Here is a 19,020-nt window from a genome sequence, read left to right on the forward strand (position 1 = left end):
TGGATCAGGCCAGCATCCTGTTCTCACAGTGGTCAATCAGATGCCTGTGGCAAACCAACAAGCAGCCTCTGAGCACAAGAGCACTCTTCTGTGGTTTCCAGCAACTGGTATTCAGAAGCATTGCTCAGAGCCATCGATAGCCACCTCCTCCAAGATCTTGTCTAATCCTCTTTTAAAACCACCCAGGTTGGTATCCATCACTGCCTCCTTTGGGAGTTCCATAGTTTAACTAGGTGCTGCTGGTGATTTTGGCCAAAGCAACTTATATCAAAATAATTTCACATATATTAAAATATATAAAAGGTAAAGGTAAAGGTACCCCTGCCCATACGGGCCAGTCTTGACAGACTCTAGGGTTGTGCGCTCATCTCACTCTAGAGGCCGGGAGCCAGCGCTGTCCGCAGACACTTCCGGGTCACGTGGCCAGCGTGACGAAGCTGCTCCGGCGAACCGGCACCAGAGCAGCACACGGAAATGCCGTTTACCTTCCCGCTATAAAGCGGTACCTATTTATCTACTTGCACTTAAGGGTGCTTTCGAACTGCTAGGTGGGCAGGAGCTGGGACCGAACGACGGGAGCTCACCCCGCCGTGGGGATATATTAAAATATATAAACGCTACCGATGTTTTAAAATACCCATTTCCTTAGTTAGATCATTTAATTATCGCATAGTTATTTGAGACCCTTTCATATAACATCCGAGGCCAGACATACATGGTAAAATAATGGGAGAGTGGGAAGAATCCAACAGGTTGGGAGGGCCAACCAAGCCACTTAGTGTCCGTTTAGGGGATGTTGTTATTGGCTACACTAAGAACAGTTAGCAATGGTCCTTAAACAGATAAGCAGTCCTTTATAAGCACTGATGCATCAGAATCTGTCCATGTGGTTAGTGTTGGAGGAACAGCCTGCTGCAAGTACTAGCCACAGGTCACACAAGACAGTGAGATATTCTAGGCTTGAGTTCAAACCTTGACAGAAAATCATGTTTTGAAATCATCAAGGAGATTTAGGGTCAACTCTGATTTTGAAAAGCAAAAGCCGATCTGAAATAAACAGGTGCCATATATATATATATATATATATATATATATATATATATATGAAGAAGGCAGCTATAAAATTTGGACGGGAAGAAGAAAAAGAACATCTATAACTTTTTCATATATATATGTCTATGTCTGTGAAAAATAGAAGACTTCACAGCATGTCAAAATCTGAAGCACGCATAAATAAAAAGGCTATGAGGGAAGAATTCCAGTGCAAGATGCATCTGCCGTCAGAAAATGTGTACGCCTCAATGATCGCTGGTGAATTAGAATATGGAGATGTGAAAAATGGAAAACAGAACTTGCATCAAGCAGCAGATTCAAAGGGCAAAATCACACACTGAGCTGTTTCATCAATGGCTCATCAAAAAGCCTTCAAAATAAATGGCGCTGGCACAAATAGGAAAACATTTAATTAAACTCTATTCGAATAAGTCATCCTATAAAGAAATATGCTTATTTACTCTGCAGGTTATTCATTAAGAGTCAACATTTGTAAAAAAAAGTCATTAAAAAAGTAGAAGTAAAGTCTGTGTGCTGCCAAACTTTTCAAAATTATCTGTATGCAAGTTCAGAAACAGGTTTCCACTATTTATCACTATACTGTGTACATCTAAGCAATAAAGTTTCAAGCTGGATAAATGACTTTTTGCAAAGTGCACGAGCAACAAAGAGCAAAAAACCAAAAACCTTCCAATAAGGTTGGTAGGAGTAACACACGTGAACCAGATGAAAGTCAATCACTTTCAGTAAGTCACTGATGCAATCCTAAGTATGAAGTCTTGAAAACATCTTTATTTGTCTGTCTCTATTGGAAGCCACTCAAGCAAACTTTCATTCAGAGGTCCATAGTGGGTAGAACAGATGGTAGCAACAAAACCCAAGGGCCAGTGGGAAAAAGAAAAGCAAGGTATTAATCAAATGAATCAAATGATAAAGAAAAAAAAAGCCCCTCCCTTCACTGGTATGGAAGAAAAATATGTTAACTTTCTCTCTGTTCCACAGGAAGCTAAGTATGTACTGTATTTAACAGCTGCATTGGCAACTTAGCTCAATAATAAAACCTTGAGCTTGTTATGATGCTGGACTGAGTGGTAATCCCTGCTGTGGTGAGCCTTCCTTTCCAACTTACTTGCAAACATACTGCCTTGTTCCGACAAGGTGTTAGAAAGTGAGAATCAAGCTTCTGACCTCACACACCCCTTTCATGAAAAGCATTCTCATCACCAGAAGCACCTGATATCTCTCATTCAGTCAACTTTAGGCAAATAGAACTACTGGGCTTCAAAACACCTCACTAAGGCTTATGGTTATCCAAATGGCAGAGGAGGATCTGCTGTAGGTAGATGGGCAGTCCTCCTCTGCTCCTGAGGATTTGAGTAGGGAGCCTTCTACTAAACCATTTTATTAAAACTATGCTTCAGTCTCATCAAAGCTGCCTTTTAATGAGCTGAAACTCTGGCTATGATACTGTGCTCTAGCCCCAAACCCTAGAAATCCTTATTCAAAGACGAGTTGGAATACTTGCAATAAACAAAAGCAGGGCATGGACTAAAACAACCCTGCTCGTGCACAAAGTGCATTTTGCTCTCTCCAGCCAAAACAATTCTAAGTCACACAAATATACCAGAGCATTTCTTGAGTGTTCCTTGCTTCATGCTCCCCCCGTTAGACTTGTTGAAGTCAGTCGGCCCATAACTGGGCCCACCATCTGCTGTTGGATACTATACTGCACATTGACTGGTGTGACCTGCAGAGTATGCACAGCTCCAGCAGAGTCACCCAGCAAATGTCAGGGTGTTTCTGCTTCCCAGCAGCCAGCTTTTCCCAAGAGTTCCTGGTTGAGAAAACTCCTTACCCACTCAGTTAAGTTCAAAGTGTTTGTTGTCTCATGGCGCAAGATAAGCATAAACACACTATCTACATAAACTTAAAACATAAACATAAAAAAATGCTAGTACAGTGGTAACTCGGGTTACATACGCTTCAGGTTACATATGCTTCAGGTTACAGACTCCGCTAACCCAGAAATAATACCTCCGGTTAAGAACTTTGCTTCAGGATGAGAACAGAAATTGTGTTCCGGCGGCACAGCGGCAGCAGGAGGCCCCATTCGCTAAAATGGTGCTTCAGGTTAAGAACAGTTTCAGGTTAAGAACGGACCTCCGGAGCGAATTAAGTACTTAACCCGAGGTACCACTGTACATCACAAACTAATCTACCATGATGCAGTTCTCTGGTCTTAGAAATAAAACCTTGTCCAGATACAAGTTTACAGAGAGATCCACTAGCACTTCACCATGCTAGCTTCCCATGCTGTACTATCACCATAAAGCACTGAGCAAAAATCTCACACTCACGCCAGTACTGCTGACTCTTAACCCAACCCCTGCACCTACACCCATTCCGCAGAGAAAGGGAGGGTGGGTGAGTCATATAAACATGCAATGGGCTAGTGCAGAAATATGGTGGGAGATGACTGGGCTATGGCAATATACATTTCATCCCCTTGACAGGTGTATTGGGAGACAGCTGCTGCACATCACTAGCTCTGAACAAGTGTGCCTCTTAAGAGGTAAGGCAAACAACTTTCAAGGGAGAGTCGCAGCAGCAGCAGCTAATTGCAGAGCATGGATTGCCTTGATCAATCCTGGATAGATGGGATATAGCGGTAGCCATACAGAGGTAACCATCTGTCCCACCCTTTACTGGTGTCCCCCTTGTGTGGTTCACCCATGTCAGGCAGAGAAGAGAAGAGAAAGAAGGAATACTTCTCTTTCTACTTCCTGAAAGATGTGCTCTTTACACCAGAGAAAGAGAACCTTCCCTTTCTGAATCAACAAGTTTATAGCCCCTCCTCCTTGTGAATGAAGGAGAAGGACCACACCGGAAGTAACTGGAATGCCTCCCAGAGTCAGTGGAGAATAGAAAATATCTCAAAAGCTTGTAGGCTTCACTTTTGGCAAGAAGAAATAAGTCTTTAAGAAAGATCCCGTTGAGAAGCTCCATAAACAAACTTTGAATTCTACACATTTATGTTTTCTTTCGTGAAACTGGCTGACAGAGTCAGCTATGCTTTAGTACCCGCTGATTTGCAGGGAGATTATCTACTAATTTGGTAGTCCATACCCAGGATAGATTTTGGAATTACTTGTCTTAAAATAACTATTCTTTTCAGCCCACTGAAATTAGGAAACGGGTTTTGGTCCCTGCCAGCCACTCACTGTCAATTAGAGGCTCAACCAGCATATTGAAAGCGAGGTTGGAGGCCCTACTGCTGAAATTAAATAATATTTCATAGTCATTTCCTTTTCTACAGTTAAGCACAGTTATACAAACTTATCATCCCATGGCAATAAGGATTGTACAATGGCAGACTTTGGTACCGCTGACTTTGGTACCATCAGGTAATGGCCGCTGGTGCAGGGAGCACCTGATCGGCAGGGCTTCTTAAATTAATTGGCCAAAGAGTTGAACTAGCTGAGAAAATGAAATTGCTCTCTGAGCCAGAAGTTCTATGATAGACCACCACCATGCTGCTGACCTTTTCTAACCCTTAGCTCCTGACTGTTCTGCTCTTTACTGCAGTTCCAATCAATTTGCCTGTTCAGTGGCCCGCAGTTTTCAGAGACACCTTAACAGACTGAACTGTCTTTACATTAACCACAATCCATATCCCTGGCACAGAGGCTGATTTTCGTTAAATGCCGCTATTAGCTGCCCCATTATATGGGGCTTCCTTTGATAACCCAATGCCCCTGCCCAGCCAATCTCTAAACCTGAAAGCCAGCAGGTGTTTCTCCAATCAGAAGTGTTGCCACATCTACACTGACCCTTAAATTTTGATACCAACAGGGCTTTGCAGTAGTTTTTGTTAAAGCAATTCCAGAAACACTTAGGTTTTATGGTTTGTAGCAAGAGAAGAGAGTATAAATGATTGGTACAGTTAAAGAGACCCTGAGAAACAGGATGTTCCATTTTCAACTCTATACTCAAACACACAGTGACAATGGGCTCCAGAGCCCATTCCCCAGTTCACCAAAACATTTTTTAATCCTTACCTATCTCAAAGGTTGAGACAATGGGTCAAAGGAATAAACTTCAAACTCAATACTTAAAGTCAAGAATGGTAGATACGTTTTTATTAAAGGGACAATTGACGGCAATTAAAAAATAACTTTTAGATTTGCATGTGCACCAAACTCAAAGCTACTTGACTTTATTCAGAAGGTATTATGTAAATTCAATAAATTGGCTGAGGGAGAAGCTATAGGGGGCAACTTCAACTTTAATGTAAAAGCAGTGTCTTTAAAAGCCTTGAGCAAGGGCACCACCTGGAAGAACCTTTTAAAAGATAAAATACCTCCTCTGAATTACTACAGCTCTTCCAAAAATGGGGCTTATACAAGATAAGAAGAAAATGCAAAAGATTTCAGTTTGACATTTCCTTCACCCCAACATGACTCCTGATCTGTATTAGACTTTTTATTGCTTAAAAGATAAAGGGACCCTTGACCGCTAAGTCCAGTCGTGGACGACTCTGGGGTTGTGGCGCTCATCTCACTTTAGTGGCTGAGGGAGCCGGCGTTTGTCCGCAGACAGCTTCCGGGTCATGTGGCCAGCATGACTAAGCTGCTTCTGGCGAACCAGAGCAGCGCACGGAAACACCGTTTACCTTCCCGCCGGAGCGGTATCTATTTATCTACTTGCACTTTGACGTGCTTTCGAACTGCTAGCTTGGCAGGAGCAGGGACTGAGCAATTGCACGGATCTGAACCACCGACCTTCTGATCAGCAAGCCCTAGGCTCTGTGGTTTAACCCACAGTGCCACCCACGTCCCTTATTGCTTACTCCACAAGTTAATTCCATCCACACAGTGAACATATGACCGAGCAATGAAATCCAAACCTTGACATCATGGTCATTTAACCAGCCAACTACCTAAAGGAAAAGATAGCAGAAACCCTACAATTCTATTTCAAGGAAAACGACAATGACAACACCAATTCTACCAACCTTTGGGAGGCTATGAAAGCAGTGACAAGAGGTATCTGTATCAAAGAAAAAGCATATATTAAAAAACAAGTCTCTACAACAATAACCAAACTAGAAATGGAAATTACTGAGCTGCTAACTAAATATAAAAGTTCAGGTTCAAAATACCTCCTTAGAGGAATTGAACAAAAGAGACAAGAAATAGACTCCTTAGAAATTAATGACTCTAGACTTTTGGCAGATGTAAAAAGAAAAAATCTAAGTCAGGGGTACACAGTATGCAAAAAAGCAATGGCATTAAAACATTTTCTCCTGACTTCTGCTCAGAATTTGCCTTTGATTCTAAATTATATACCTCACTTTGCCCAAATTAAAAAAGAGATATCCACAATTTCTTAGAAAACTTACCCATACCATTATTAACTCATGATGAAAAAACCTTTTTAGTTAGCCCCATCTCCATAGAAGAAATTGACAAAAACCGAAACCCCATAAAGCCCAAGGACCTGATGCTTTCACTTCTGAGTTTTATAAAAGATTCAAATAAATATTATTACCATATGTGGTCCGCCTATTTAATGACCTCTCCCCCAAACAGATATGAAAATGGCAGAAAAATAATTACTCCTGCAAAAGACCCAGAATAAATGCCAAATGAAGGAGGCTGGGGTATCCCAAACCCTGATCTATATTTTATTGCTAACCAAGTAAGACATGCTGTCTCTTTTATTTTAGATGACACCTCAAAGTAGTGGCTCCAGTTGGAAAAAGAACTTATCAAAGGAATACCAACCTCTGCAAACCACTTCTTAGAACTGGGCTAAATGTTCAAAACAGATTCACACAAACCATACTTAATGTACGGAAAGAGAAGGCAGGAATCCTAACTCCAGCACCATCTCCACTGACACCCCTTGCCTTCCACCCACTGTTTTCACAACACTTCACGACAATTTTATGTTGCAAAAGGTATATACTGGTTATCTGACTTTTATAACAGAAATATAGCACTATCAGACCAAGAAATAAGGACTAAACTAGGAAAATTAAAAACCCCTTGGCTGCTACTCCACCAAATCCACACTTTTCCTGGCTAACCCAGTTTAACAGTAAGGCAGTCACAAGACAATTAACCCCAAGTCTGAAAGACTTGTAATATCCACAGAAGGACATGGCCCAGGTATAAAATCTGCAATCTATAAAATTCTACTCAGTTCATCGGTGGGTTCACTTGATCCTATTGAACACCAAGGGGAATGAGATTTCAACTATGAACTTGACCCAGGTCAATGGCTTAGACAAAAGAACAACAAACAACCTTTAAATCCATTTTAGTGAGCAATAGGAAATTAATCCCTAATCTCTAGGAATCTGGTAATGGCACCTCACCATGTTGCTAAAGGGTGCCCCACACCCGGTACATATCTCCACGTGTGGTGGGAATGTACAAAAATCCAGCCTTTCTGGAATTCCATATTCCAATAAATTAATAAAATAGTGAAATAACAATTGGAAGTCAAACCATAATTAGCTTCATTATATATATTTCAAGAGTATATGGACTTACATAAAAAATAATTAATATGCCATTTATTACAAGTGGCAAGACAGAAGGTAACCAGACACTGGATTTTTCTGGCACAATGGTAGACAATCGTTACAAAACAGTTTGGGAAATAGCCCTCCCTGAGAGATTAACAAAAAGACTTCAGTTGATGTGGACAGATCAAGAAAGATGGCTTTACCCCAGTGTGGTTTAATTTCATAACATATGCCAGTATCCTAGAAAATGAACAATCTCCCCCATCAGCATTTGGCTCAAACTGGTTGATCTAAATTTAAATTTAAACATAAATTATTACCTTCACTTCTACACACATACACAAAGCGGTTTCATTGATAGCATGATAGGAAAAATGACAGTTACTCATACTTAGCCTAAGCACAATCACAAGGGCTATGTGATGTTGAATGCTATTTGTTATCTCTCTTCTATCGTGTTTCCTCATTGTTGCTCTTATTGTTTACACAAACCCAGAACTTGAACATTGACCACTCATAATGAGGCATATATCATAGATATTACAGCAAATTTGTTATGTTATTTTTTGGATATACAAATGAGGAGACTTGGTCTACTTATTTGTATCATTTATCATGCCCATGATCCTTGTTTATGACCCCCTCGCCTAAGTTATTTAAAAAAGCAAGCAAGCAGCTACAGCATGATGTTGTGCAGGGATAAACCAGAGATTAGGCGAGTGGTTAAGTTAATGGGCCATATTGTTCATGGTGCTAAAAGGGCCTGTGGGCATCTTGTTGCACATTACTAGCAAACAAGCCTCCTGTGAACCCTGTTAGCAGTAGTCTTTAGTGACCTTCAAGATATTTAAAAGCAGCAAACCTGGAAAAGCCAAGCAGGGCAAATTAAGCCACTCAAACCAGATCAGAGTCCTAAAAGCTTAAGGGCAAACCCAGGTTTCAGACATGATCACTTCTTACACCAGGCAGGTCCAAAGTCCATCTTGGGGGCCTAAAAAAAGCTCAACAACTTCAATCCTTAAAAAAGTTAACAAGTTTGGGTTGGCCCTTTGGTCAGCCAAATCTGGCCCTCTTTGAAAAAAGTTTGGACACCACTGTCTTACATGAACATGTAATAAATAGTTTTAACATGGGGTTTCGCATTTTCTCCTACACAAATATTATCTGTGCAGGTAACTCATAAGTATGAAGTAGTCTTGTGGTTTTCCTCAGTTTATAGAAAGGAACCAGAGTGCCCTTTTTAGATGAGGCAAAGCAGCAGCTTACAGTACTTCTCAAATCATTTCCCTTAATTATTCAAGTATAAAAGAAGAGCAACAAAGGTTACTGCCTGCTCTGGATGGGGACATAGCTGATTTGCATGTATATGCAGCATCCTTTCACCCTTGGTCCTTTCCAAGCCTTAATGCTGCTCATGTTTGAAAACTTAAGTGCACTAATGATGATGAGGTCAGCAGCATTTGATACAGGCACAAATCATCTGACAAAATTCCCTGTTGGGGGTCATATATAAATATATCTGTTGTCTGCAACACAGCCAGCTGTCATGTGCTCAGTTCCCAAAGTGGGTCTGTTGTCCTTGTCCGAGTCCCTCAGACGTCTGTGCTTCAGCTTGTGGCACTGATCACACCTTGAAATGTTTTGCAAGAGGATGAGGTAATCAATAAACTTCAAGCAAAAATGGAATAGGACATTCCACTGGATTCAACCAGAGTCTGAACTCTACTCCAGATCTACACAGCCTAAGTGCAACCATCTTTCACTCCCTCAATCAAATTTAGACATTGCAGTCAACTGAAGGAGAATACTTCTGAGATGGCTAATTTGACATGTCCAGTGGAGGCACCATTTGGGGGCAATCAGCCAAGCTTGTAAAGAAGCCGGTTCTAATTGGAATAACATTAAAAGTTTTATTTCCTTTGCTTTCAACAAATGTTTGCCACCATCTAGGATAGCTTGCATTTGTATGAAGGCAAAGTTTAGGTCTAGAATGAAAACTAAATTTGGGGAGTTAGTGGTATTCAGAGGCAATGTATTAGTTAATCCTAATTTAATGATTGCCCCCTGCCCCTTATTTTGTATCTAGTTCTGGTTGGTTGACTTTAGGATTCTGTTGCTACTGCCACTACTGTTTCTTGCATAGTTCAATAGATGTGGACACTAAGCACGGGGCTTTAAAGGTTTCAGAAATCTGCAGACTAAAAACCACTGTCTCTGGTTGTGCACTGAATGGGTTACAGTCCTGAACAAGATATGGTGCTGAGTCCTTTTGTCTAGCTACTATTCACTATTAGCAGTGAAATCTGAGATCACAGAATTGGAAGGGACCCTGAGGGTCATCTAGTGCAATCCCCTGCAATGCAGGGATCTTAACACATGGTCCGCCATCCAGTTTGAGATCATACAGGACCCCAGTTAGCTTTGCAGATGTGCTAGCAGTTTTACTGCTGCACCCCTAGATGTGAGGAAGGAATTGCTATCTACATTTTAAGAGGCATCAATGTCCCATTCATTTTATATAATTATTTGTAAAGCGATTTCAACATGCAAAACTTGATACTCTTGAGAAGCCTCAAATATGTCATCTGTCTGGAGGACAGGAAGCATCAAGAGATCCCCCACTTGCAAATGCAAAAGGAACACATTTGATAAAGGAGCAGTTGCAAGAATGCAAGGGAAGGGCAAAAACAACATGTCCTAGACACACGTACTTGTCTGATTTGTATGAGACACAGAATGAGACTTGCATAATAGATGCCATACACAAAAATAGTATCTAGCTGAAATTAGACTGAATGAGTTGGATAAACAGAATTACTGATTGATGTTGGATCAGAGCCACAATATTGTGCCTGACATCATCTCTCCTTTAAACGGCACTTCCTTGAATCCTTACTGACCACATTCATTAGAAGTCTGTCTTATTGACCATAATAGTACATATCCCTCATCAATGTGACCAGACCACCAATCTCAAACCAGAGCTCCTCTTAAAACGTATCTTTCTCAACTGATTAGTTTCATGATTACTCAAATGAGCCAAGACATTTATGGGTTAATCTACACACAGAGAGAAAGCACTCTGGTGACAGTGCTTCTTCAGAATGCACATCTGAGGCTGCATGTTTCATTGCTAGCCCCAAACCAGCTGACTGTGGAAATCTAGCTTTGTCTTTTCTCCAACATGTTGATTTTCATTTTACACATGCAATCCTGCATGTACATTTTGTACTCCAAGAACAGATGCACCATCGTGTTTTCTGGACGTGTAAGATTGGTCGTTAATCCTCATAAACCTAATGTGTTAAGCCACAGCACAAACTAGGAAGGCAGCAAACATTTCACAAGTGCTATGAACTGTGATTTGGATGTTTTCTGGAAAAAAACCCCCACAAAACATAACTAATAGGCAGACAAGCTTTTCAAACCATTATGTAATTCGCATTAGATCCGAAGATAAGACGTGTGGGAGAGGATGGCTTGTCTAAGCTTAAAACTGAGTCCCTGTCAGGAAATGAGGAATGAAATTGGTCCTGGAGACACATTTCATAGGTACCACAAAGTTGCTCATACAACTGTGAGCTAAGAACACATCAATCTCCCTTTTAACAGACGTTTACACCTGCCTCATGGAGTCGGGAATGAGCACAGTGGCCCTACACTTCTCTACAGTGAAAACTTCAGGGAGGTTGAAAGAGATTTCTCTTTTGTTTCTGTGATTAAAAAAACACAAACCCGCGAATTCCTGCTCTGAAACCAACACAAAGCAAACAAAAACTGCATCTCCAAAAAAAGGTACCAAAGCAAAAAGCCCTATAACCCTAAACACAATATAAAAAAGGATGAGTAATTCCATGCAGGTGGAATGGCAAGCTTTCATACTGAAGTCTCTGCACTAGGTAGAGTCTTGGCAGCATTGCCAATAGGATACTTACCAGGCCGTAAGACCCTGATTTCCAGCAGGTTAGAGGTTCTGTCTGCCAGTCGTGTCCAGCTACTGTTGTAGTTCTTCCGCCAGAGCTCTGCCACACATTGGTACTTTCCCGCCTCTGTGTCACTGGCTCTGCTGATGCTCAGGCGCACGTTGTTGCTGGATTCCGATTTTTCAATGGCTGTCCTGGTACGAAACCCAACGTACCTATCTCCCCACTGAACACCTCCATCCCGAGTGAAGGTGACCAGATCGTGAAACTCGGTGCTGCCTGCTGGCTGAAAGCGCCACGTCACAGACACTGGGACCCAGGATGGGTAATGTGGTTTGATGATGCATTGCAAATCAAACGACTCGTTGTAGGTCACTCCAGGGGTGCGGGAGATGGCTGTAACTGCAAAGCCAGCATCTAACAAAAAGCAATAGACAGACACGCAAAGTGAATATTTCAACAGTAACTGTAATACCATTGGCACGTCAATTTCTGCAACTACAGTAAGAAGTGCTTTCCTAACAGCAGCTCACAGGAGGTGGGTCTGGTAAACTCTTATTCTCAGTAAATAAACACATACATTAAAACAGGGACGGAAAAAGCTGCCCCCAGGAATTCTACAAAACAACCCAATCCCTGAATTTTGGAGTTAGAAATTCAGCAGGCAACATACAAAAATCTACTGACAAACCTCAGTGTTACCAGCAATCTCCTTTTGCGTTCTATATAGGGCAAACAGGACAACCTCCGCACAACAGAAAAAATGCTTGCAAATCTGGCAATACTAAGAGACATTTCAGCCTCATAGAACACACTGTAAGTGACCTTAAGGTGAGAAATGACAATCACAGGGAGCCCAAAAAGCAATGAAAATGTGTAAATAGTTATTTTTGAGTTTACAGTTTAAGATTACATGTAAAATGAACATGCATATATTAAAAAGAATCATCAGACATAAAATTGGATTGTTTCTTGCAGTTGGCAGCTGTAGATCCCCTCTGCTTTGATTTTTCCAAATTGTATCTTATTTACCTTAACGTATTATAATAAATAATATCTATTAAGTCACCCCACTTGAATGGAATCAAACATTTAAGAGAGAATAAGACACGGGTGGTGCTGTGGTCTAAACCACAGAGCCTAGGGCTTGCCGATCAGAAGGTCAGCGGTTCGAATCCCCATGATGGGGTAAGCTCCCGTTGCTCGGTCCTTGCTCCTGCCAACCTAGCAGTTTGAAAGCATGTCAAAGTGCAAGTAGCTATAAATTAAATACTTGGGATAGTTGCTGCCAAAGACTACAGTGTAAACCCCCCCCCCGCCTTTTTTTTTGGAAATTTCTATTATGCAGCTCTTGAGAGGGCAATATTTTTGATGAAGCAGGCTTTAGTCCCTGAAACCTCTTGCCATAATAAATGTGTTGAATTACTAAGGTGCTGCAAAAATCTTTGATGATTTTGCTGCAAGAGGCGAACATGGCTATCCCTCCTGAAATAAAAATCCTCTGCAACTTTTGAAATGCTCACACCAGATATATATGCACCAAATGTTGCTGCTGGCTAGCTTTAATCCACAATGCTATCCAATATGCAACACATGCCTGTGAATTCAATGAAACTTTTAACACCGCTCTCTGAACTAGGTGATAAGCTTGCACAAACCACAATTATTACAGTATGACTTTCCAGCCGGAATATGCACTGTTCAGAAGGCTAGCACAGGAAGGTTTTCTATGTGCTCGCAAATTCCATTTGTTTGACCATACAGGACGGTGTGAAGGCAGTAGCCTTTGGCTCTGTGCTGTTCAGGATGCCTGTACCTCTTGACCCAAAGGCTACAAGATATTAATTAACAATGGCCAGGCAGCTGGGACATTAATTGCTGCAAGCAGATTAATTTTAGCCTGCCAACCTTTCCCCAGAGCTGCTACAGAGATCTCTGCACACTTTCAGCAAAGGGCTCAGGGATTCTAATCATCAAAGGACGTCACTATGGCACAGCTCCGGCCCATGTAATTACAGCAAAAACAGGTCAATCTTTCGGATTAAAGCCTTTTGAAAATGTGTTTAATGGTTATCCAGGAGAAGAGGAAGAGGCTAGGGGAGGGAGAGAGTTAAGCACTCTCTCTCACACACATACATACTGAACTGCAAGTGAAATCCAGGCACCTTGTGGCAATTGTCTCACGTGCCTAGGTATTTCAGACACAGCTGCAAGAGATTGGTAATGCAGAAGACACGAGTACCCTCAGGCAGCACTATACTTGACTATTTCAAGCCTAAATTATCTTCTGAAGAACTCTGCGTGTAATATACACACTGCTCTAGCTGAGGAGTGGCAGTCAGTTTTGAGGTGCATCAGATGAACCACCTGATGTTTAAGCACCGGGGGCCTCCTGACAAAAGATGGACAAAGTGGCAGCCCCTCTCGCTGAGAAAGCTACTCCTGCAATCCTGTAACAATACTAGCATCTAAAACTTCCCCACTTCTTATTCCAGACTTCTGTCACTAGGCAACTGAACTAACCTTGCTGGTTTTCCTGGGGAACGTGTGGCTGACCTAAACAAGCTTTTAGAATTGGTAAACATCTTGCTTCCTTTTTCACCTAATTACACCTACATTCTTGCTCTTCTAGCAAAGAGCTCCGCAAAGGCTACATAAGTTTCCAGGTAGCCTTCCAAACAGGTAGTTTTATAGGACCAGAGCTACTTAGAACCTACCTTTTAACTGCATAGCATTTCTTCAGATCATTGTTTCGGGACCCTGGCTCCATAGACATTTGAAGTGGAGCTCGCTGCAGACTGAACACAACCTCTTAACCTGACTCTTTCATAAACTTTTCTGAAAAGCTCAGCGACATACAAACCATTAAATCCTGCCAGTTACTTCTTGCCCCCAACACTTCACTAGAAATTCTTTAAATCTGCATCATGTAGCCTTCCTACACTCCAGCTGCCCCACTGAGCCTTAGTTCTGCAAATCTCACAAAATTTGATTTTCCTTCTCTGCTCAACCTCCCCTTTTCTGTGCTGTTATTTCAAGGGAACTACAAATTAGTGGATACTACAGATAGTTGATGAGGGGCCCTGTGTGAGAGGCAGGGAAGGGAATATTTCCTGGAGTAGGAGGATGGGAGAAAAAAGGGAGGCTCCTAGTTGAGATTCACTTATCTCTGTGTGGGACAAGTTAAGATTTACTTTGTATTCTTTTCCTTGTTTTTGTTTAGTTTGTTTATTATTGCAACGTATTATGAAAAGTCTTAATAAAATCTTATTATTAAATAAACCATGTGTGCTATGATGCCATGGTGCTATGGCTCCCCGCTGCTACATATTGCCAGGAAGAAGGAAGGTGAGGGGGCAGGCAGAGTATGTTTCAATAACAACTACAGTATTTTTCGCTCTATAAGACGCACTTTTCCCCTCCTAAAAAGTAAGGGGAAATGTTTGTGTGTGTCTTATGGAGCGAATGCAGGCTGCACAGCTATCGCTGAAGCCAGGAGAGCAAGGGGGATCGGTGCTTCAGGGATAGCCGCCCGAAGCCTCTGGAGCGTAGTGGGAGCACTCCTCCCGCTGTGCTCCGGAGGCTTCGGGCGGCTATCCCTGAAGCCAGGAGAACAAGAGGGAGAGCACACCAATCCCTCTTGCTCTCCTGGCTTCGCTTCGCTGGAGAGGCACTGCGCAGCTTTCCCTCTCTGCACAGCGCTCCTTCAGCGAAGCGGGAGGAGAAATGGAAGGGGCTCCGCTTCTCCTGCCGCTTCGCTGAAGGGGCGGTGCACAGAGAGGGAGAGCTGTGCAGCGCCCCTTCCATATCTCCTCCCGCTTTGCTGGAGAGGTGCTGAGCAGGGAGGGAGAGAATACTTTTTTTCTTGTTCTCCTCTAAAACTAGGTGTGTCTTATGGTCGGGTGCGTCTTATAGAGCGAAAAATACAGTAGTTTCATCCTCGAGTTTCCAGCGGAACACACGAGGAAAGAAGTGTGCAAGCTGTGAATAGGATAACAGGCTCCTTTATCTCCAGTCATCAATGACTGAGCTTAATTTTTTTTTCTTACCAGGACATTTGTGGTGTCTAAATAACTGAAAATGGGGAAATGGTTACACAAAACGCTTAACCAGCACTGCATATATTTAATAGCACTTTTAATACCCACCCAGGGCAGTGATGGATACTGCAGAGCCATTATGTCGCTCCCCGATCATCTGCCACTCCCCATCCAGCCTACGTGTCCACTCTGTGATGCGACACTCATAGTGGCCCTCGTCTGCCTTGAGGCTGTTGAAAATTTCGAGCGTGAAGGATCCAGGACGTATCTGCTCCATCTGGATCCCACCATAGCTGCTTCGCTCAGCGTAAGACGGGCCAGGGCGTAGGGTGCCATCCCGGTCAAGTTGCACAATGTCACTGCGCCGGTTCTGCTTGTCCACAAGTTGCCAGGTGACAGAGAGCCGGTTTTGAGGTCTGAATCCTGTGCGGATACTGCAGCCAAATCGCAGGCTCTCTCCTTCTAAAACACTGCTGGCATTGTTGGTCACCTCCACAGAAATATTGGTCTCTGCAGTTAAAGGAGAGTGTATGCAATTATAGTTAGGGTTGCCTGGGGCCCGTACATATATTCACTGGCCACTTTTCTGAACAAAACGGCTCCCTAGGGACTGCATGGAAAAATACAACATGTGATCTAGCAGTAAATGGATACACTCAGTAGCTGATTTCTATGAATGTGGCAGGTCTACAAAGTGCTATTAGTATTGGTAATGCTGGGATTATGTACCTGGAAAGGTTCAGAGGCAATCATGTGGAAGGTGATATAAACATCTGAACCACTTTTGTGTCTTCTACAGTTCTGCAATTGGAACAGAACAATGTATGAAAAGCAGCTATGGGGGCCAATTTTGATAGCTACCGCAGATTCTAAAGAATCTCTGCTTTCATTTCAGATTCAAACCATGAAACATAAACATTCATGGCTAACTAGAGATATGTCTGAAAACACAAGTTAAGCTGCCAGCCCTAGATGAATGCTAGCCAGTGCTAAAAATGGCTGAACAGCACATCTGCCATCAGTTCTTGAATGACTTCAGAATCTGCTAGTGAATTCACAACTCATAGTGTTGTGATGGCTTACCTTTAAAACCCTAGGCAGTTTGTGATCCAGTCTTAATTTATGTGGGGTGGAAAAATTTTCCGAAATAGAACATTTCCACTTCTATATTTTTCTTTTTTTCCACTTCTATATTTTTCTGCAATTAATTTTCTAATTTTGCATAATATTAATTAGAAATGTAATGAATGTACAAAATGCAAATTATATTAGCCAATTGGAATGGATTCAACACCTAAAATAAAACTTCTAATTAGCTTCCTTCAGCTAACTATCCTTGGAAACACATATATTTACATGAACAGCTCTTTAGGGATGCTAAATTTAGTATGCGAAATACTTTTCAGCACCTTTGTTTTTTGTTTCCCTGGGCTGCAAACATAAGCATAGTTAGTAGACAGTAAGCCCCAATGAGTCTTCATTCTGAATAAACATAAATAGGATTGTGCTGTTAAAATATACATAACATAGGGAAAATATAAGCTATTACTGTCATGCCTTACACATTTGCAAATATTCCAATAAAAATAATTTCCAGGAAAAGGTTGGGGTTTGTTGTAATATGACATTTACAGCATGGGGGTACACATTGTTGATTTCCCCGTTTATCAAAGGGAAATATTGCATTTCTGCTGGCACTGCTTATTTGCATAATGTTAATGAATTTATTATGTGTTGAGCCTTTTGGGGGAAGTGGCATGGATAACTAACCAGTCAAATGAGCCTGAACTTCCTATGCTGATTATGTTCAACAACAGCCAAGGAGGTCAGCCCCATGAGTTGCTTTGTCTCATAACCATGCCTGAGGCCCAGTAACTCCTACAAATGCACACACACAACAGAAACAAGCAACAGCTCTGCTTACTGAGGGGCAGGACGGTGATGGGCGTGTTCTTTGGTCGTTTGCTCTCCCCATCAATAAATTCACCAGTCGATGTCTTCAAGCGCTCCGTCACCCGACAGTTGTACTTGCCGCTGTCCTCCAGGCGGAGTCGGTAAATTTTTAAGACGTAGATGCTGTCACTTTCTTTGGCCACTTTCAGTTGTCCCAGAGCTTCTCGCTGGGCAAACTCATTGTTAAGGACCGGCACGGCATTTGCCCCAAAACTAGCAATCAGGGAACTGTTGAAAGCCCATGAGATGGAAAAGTATCTCTTGGCAACGTTCTGTACCTCCAGAATGCACCTAAACTCCACTGGTTCCCCCACGGTGTAAGTCCTCTTCTCTGTCTCTAGCCGGACATTGATATCCATATCTACAAAGGAATAGAACACACACACACAAGCACGCACACACACACATTCCCAATGAAACTTTGTCACAGCACTGAACACACAGAAAAAACCAACGAGAACTTGGAAACGAAGACAGTTCATACTCCACCTACCCACCCTGATTTTATCCACCTCTTTAAATGCTATTCTTCTAACTGTGTCATCTGTATAATGCTCAAGGTGGCACAGGTTAAAAACAATGCTTAGTAGAAGGTAATTTGGCACGATTGCCTACTAAATATATACCAATTTTCTGCAAAGAAAGAAAAGGCAGGAATAGATCTGATCTTTCTTTCCTAGTATCTTACTAGCTGCTGTTTTAAGAGATTATTCCAAACTCTAGGTACACTGTATGTTACAAGCACATGGCGTTCTCCAAAAAATCATTGGAAGCCTCTCAAAGGGCTACAATTTACAGCACCCTTAACAAACTACAGTTCCTAGGATTATTTGGGGGAAACCATCTGCCTTAAATGTATGGTTTTGATGTGCCTCAGTTTACATATTTTGATTCAAAGGTTGAACTGTGTACCAACTTAGCAACAGACCTTTTACAGGTCATGCACTTTATCAAGAGGTCTTGGTTTGTAAAATGTCAAATAAGATTTCACCCGCTGAAAGTATCAAGATACAGGAAATAAGTTTTATTTATAAATCAGGAAAACCTACCAGAACTAGAGCGCGTACTGACTGATAGGCCAAAAGAACACCACCATGAGCACAACAAAGGACGACAACGACAACAACAAAAGGTAAAACACTGCTTAGTAAGACCCTGAGAATAATTATCTCATCTAGATTTTGCATTAAGGAAAACAGGGTATTAAATGTTCAATATAGATAAATATTATTTGATCATTAATTAATGCTTCATTTACTAGAAATTTCCTTTCTTAATACCTATGTGCAAAACCCATGACCTGCTGTAGTGGCTGAGGATTGCTCGTGGCCCAATATATGCAATGCATCACTTCCAAATATTACCTGCTTTTAATCTCACAATAATGACTGTGGACTGTACTAAACACTTTAAAGCAGTGTTTCTCAACCTGCTACCCTCCAGATGTTTTAGACTCCAACTCCAATCAGTCCCAGTCAAGTTGGCCAATGCACAGGGATGATGGGAACTGTAGTCC

At 41.8% G+C, this 19,020-nt stretch overlaps 1 protein-coding gene across 2 annotated transcripts in view; it reads right to left on the minus strand.

Annotated features, from left to right (window-relative positions):
• The window catches only part of IGSF3 (immunoglobulin superfamily member 3), a 109,522-nt gene that overhangs the window by 22,947 nt on the left and 67,555 nt on the right, over positions 1-19,020 (minus strand). The window contains exons 5-8 of one of the 2 annotated variants that reach the window (XM_081907860.1): positions 18,554-18,574; positions 17,476-17,865; positions 15,660-16,061; positions 11,524-11,928 (exon numbers count right to left, since the gene is read on the minus strand). In XM_081907860.1, the coding sequence (XP_081763986.1) occupies positions 11,524-11,928; positions 15,660-16,061; positions 17,476-17,865; positions 18,554-18,574 (1,218 nt within the window). The remainder of the gene's footprint in view (positions 1-11,523; positions 11,929-15,659; positions 16,062-17,475; positions 17,866-18,553; positions 18,575-19,020) is intronic. The other variant, XM_081907861.1, reaches the window with a different exon arrangement.

Source organism: Podarcis melisellensis, assembly GCF_964234715.1.
Source record: "Podarcis melisellensis genome assembly, chromosome: 4".
Classification (NCBI taxonomy): Eukaryota; Metazoa; Chordata; class Lepidosauria; order Squamata; family Lacertidae; genus Podarcis; species Podarcis melisellensis.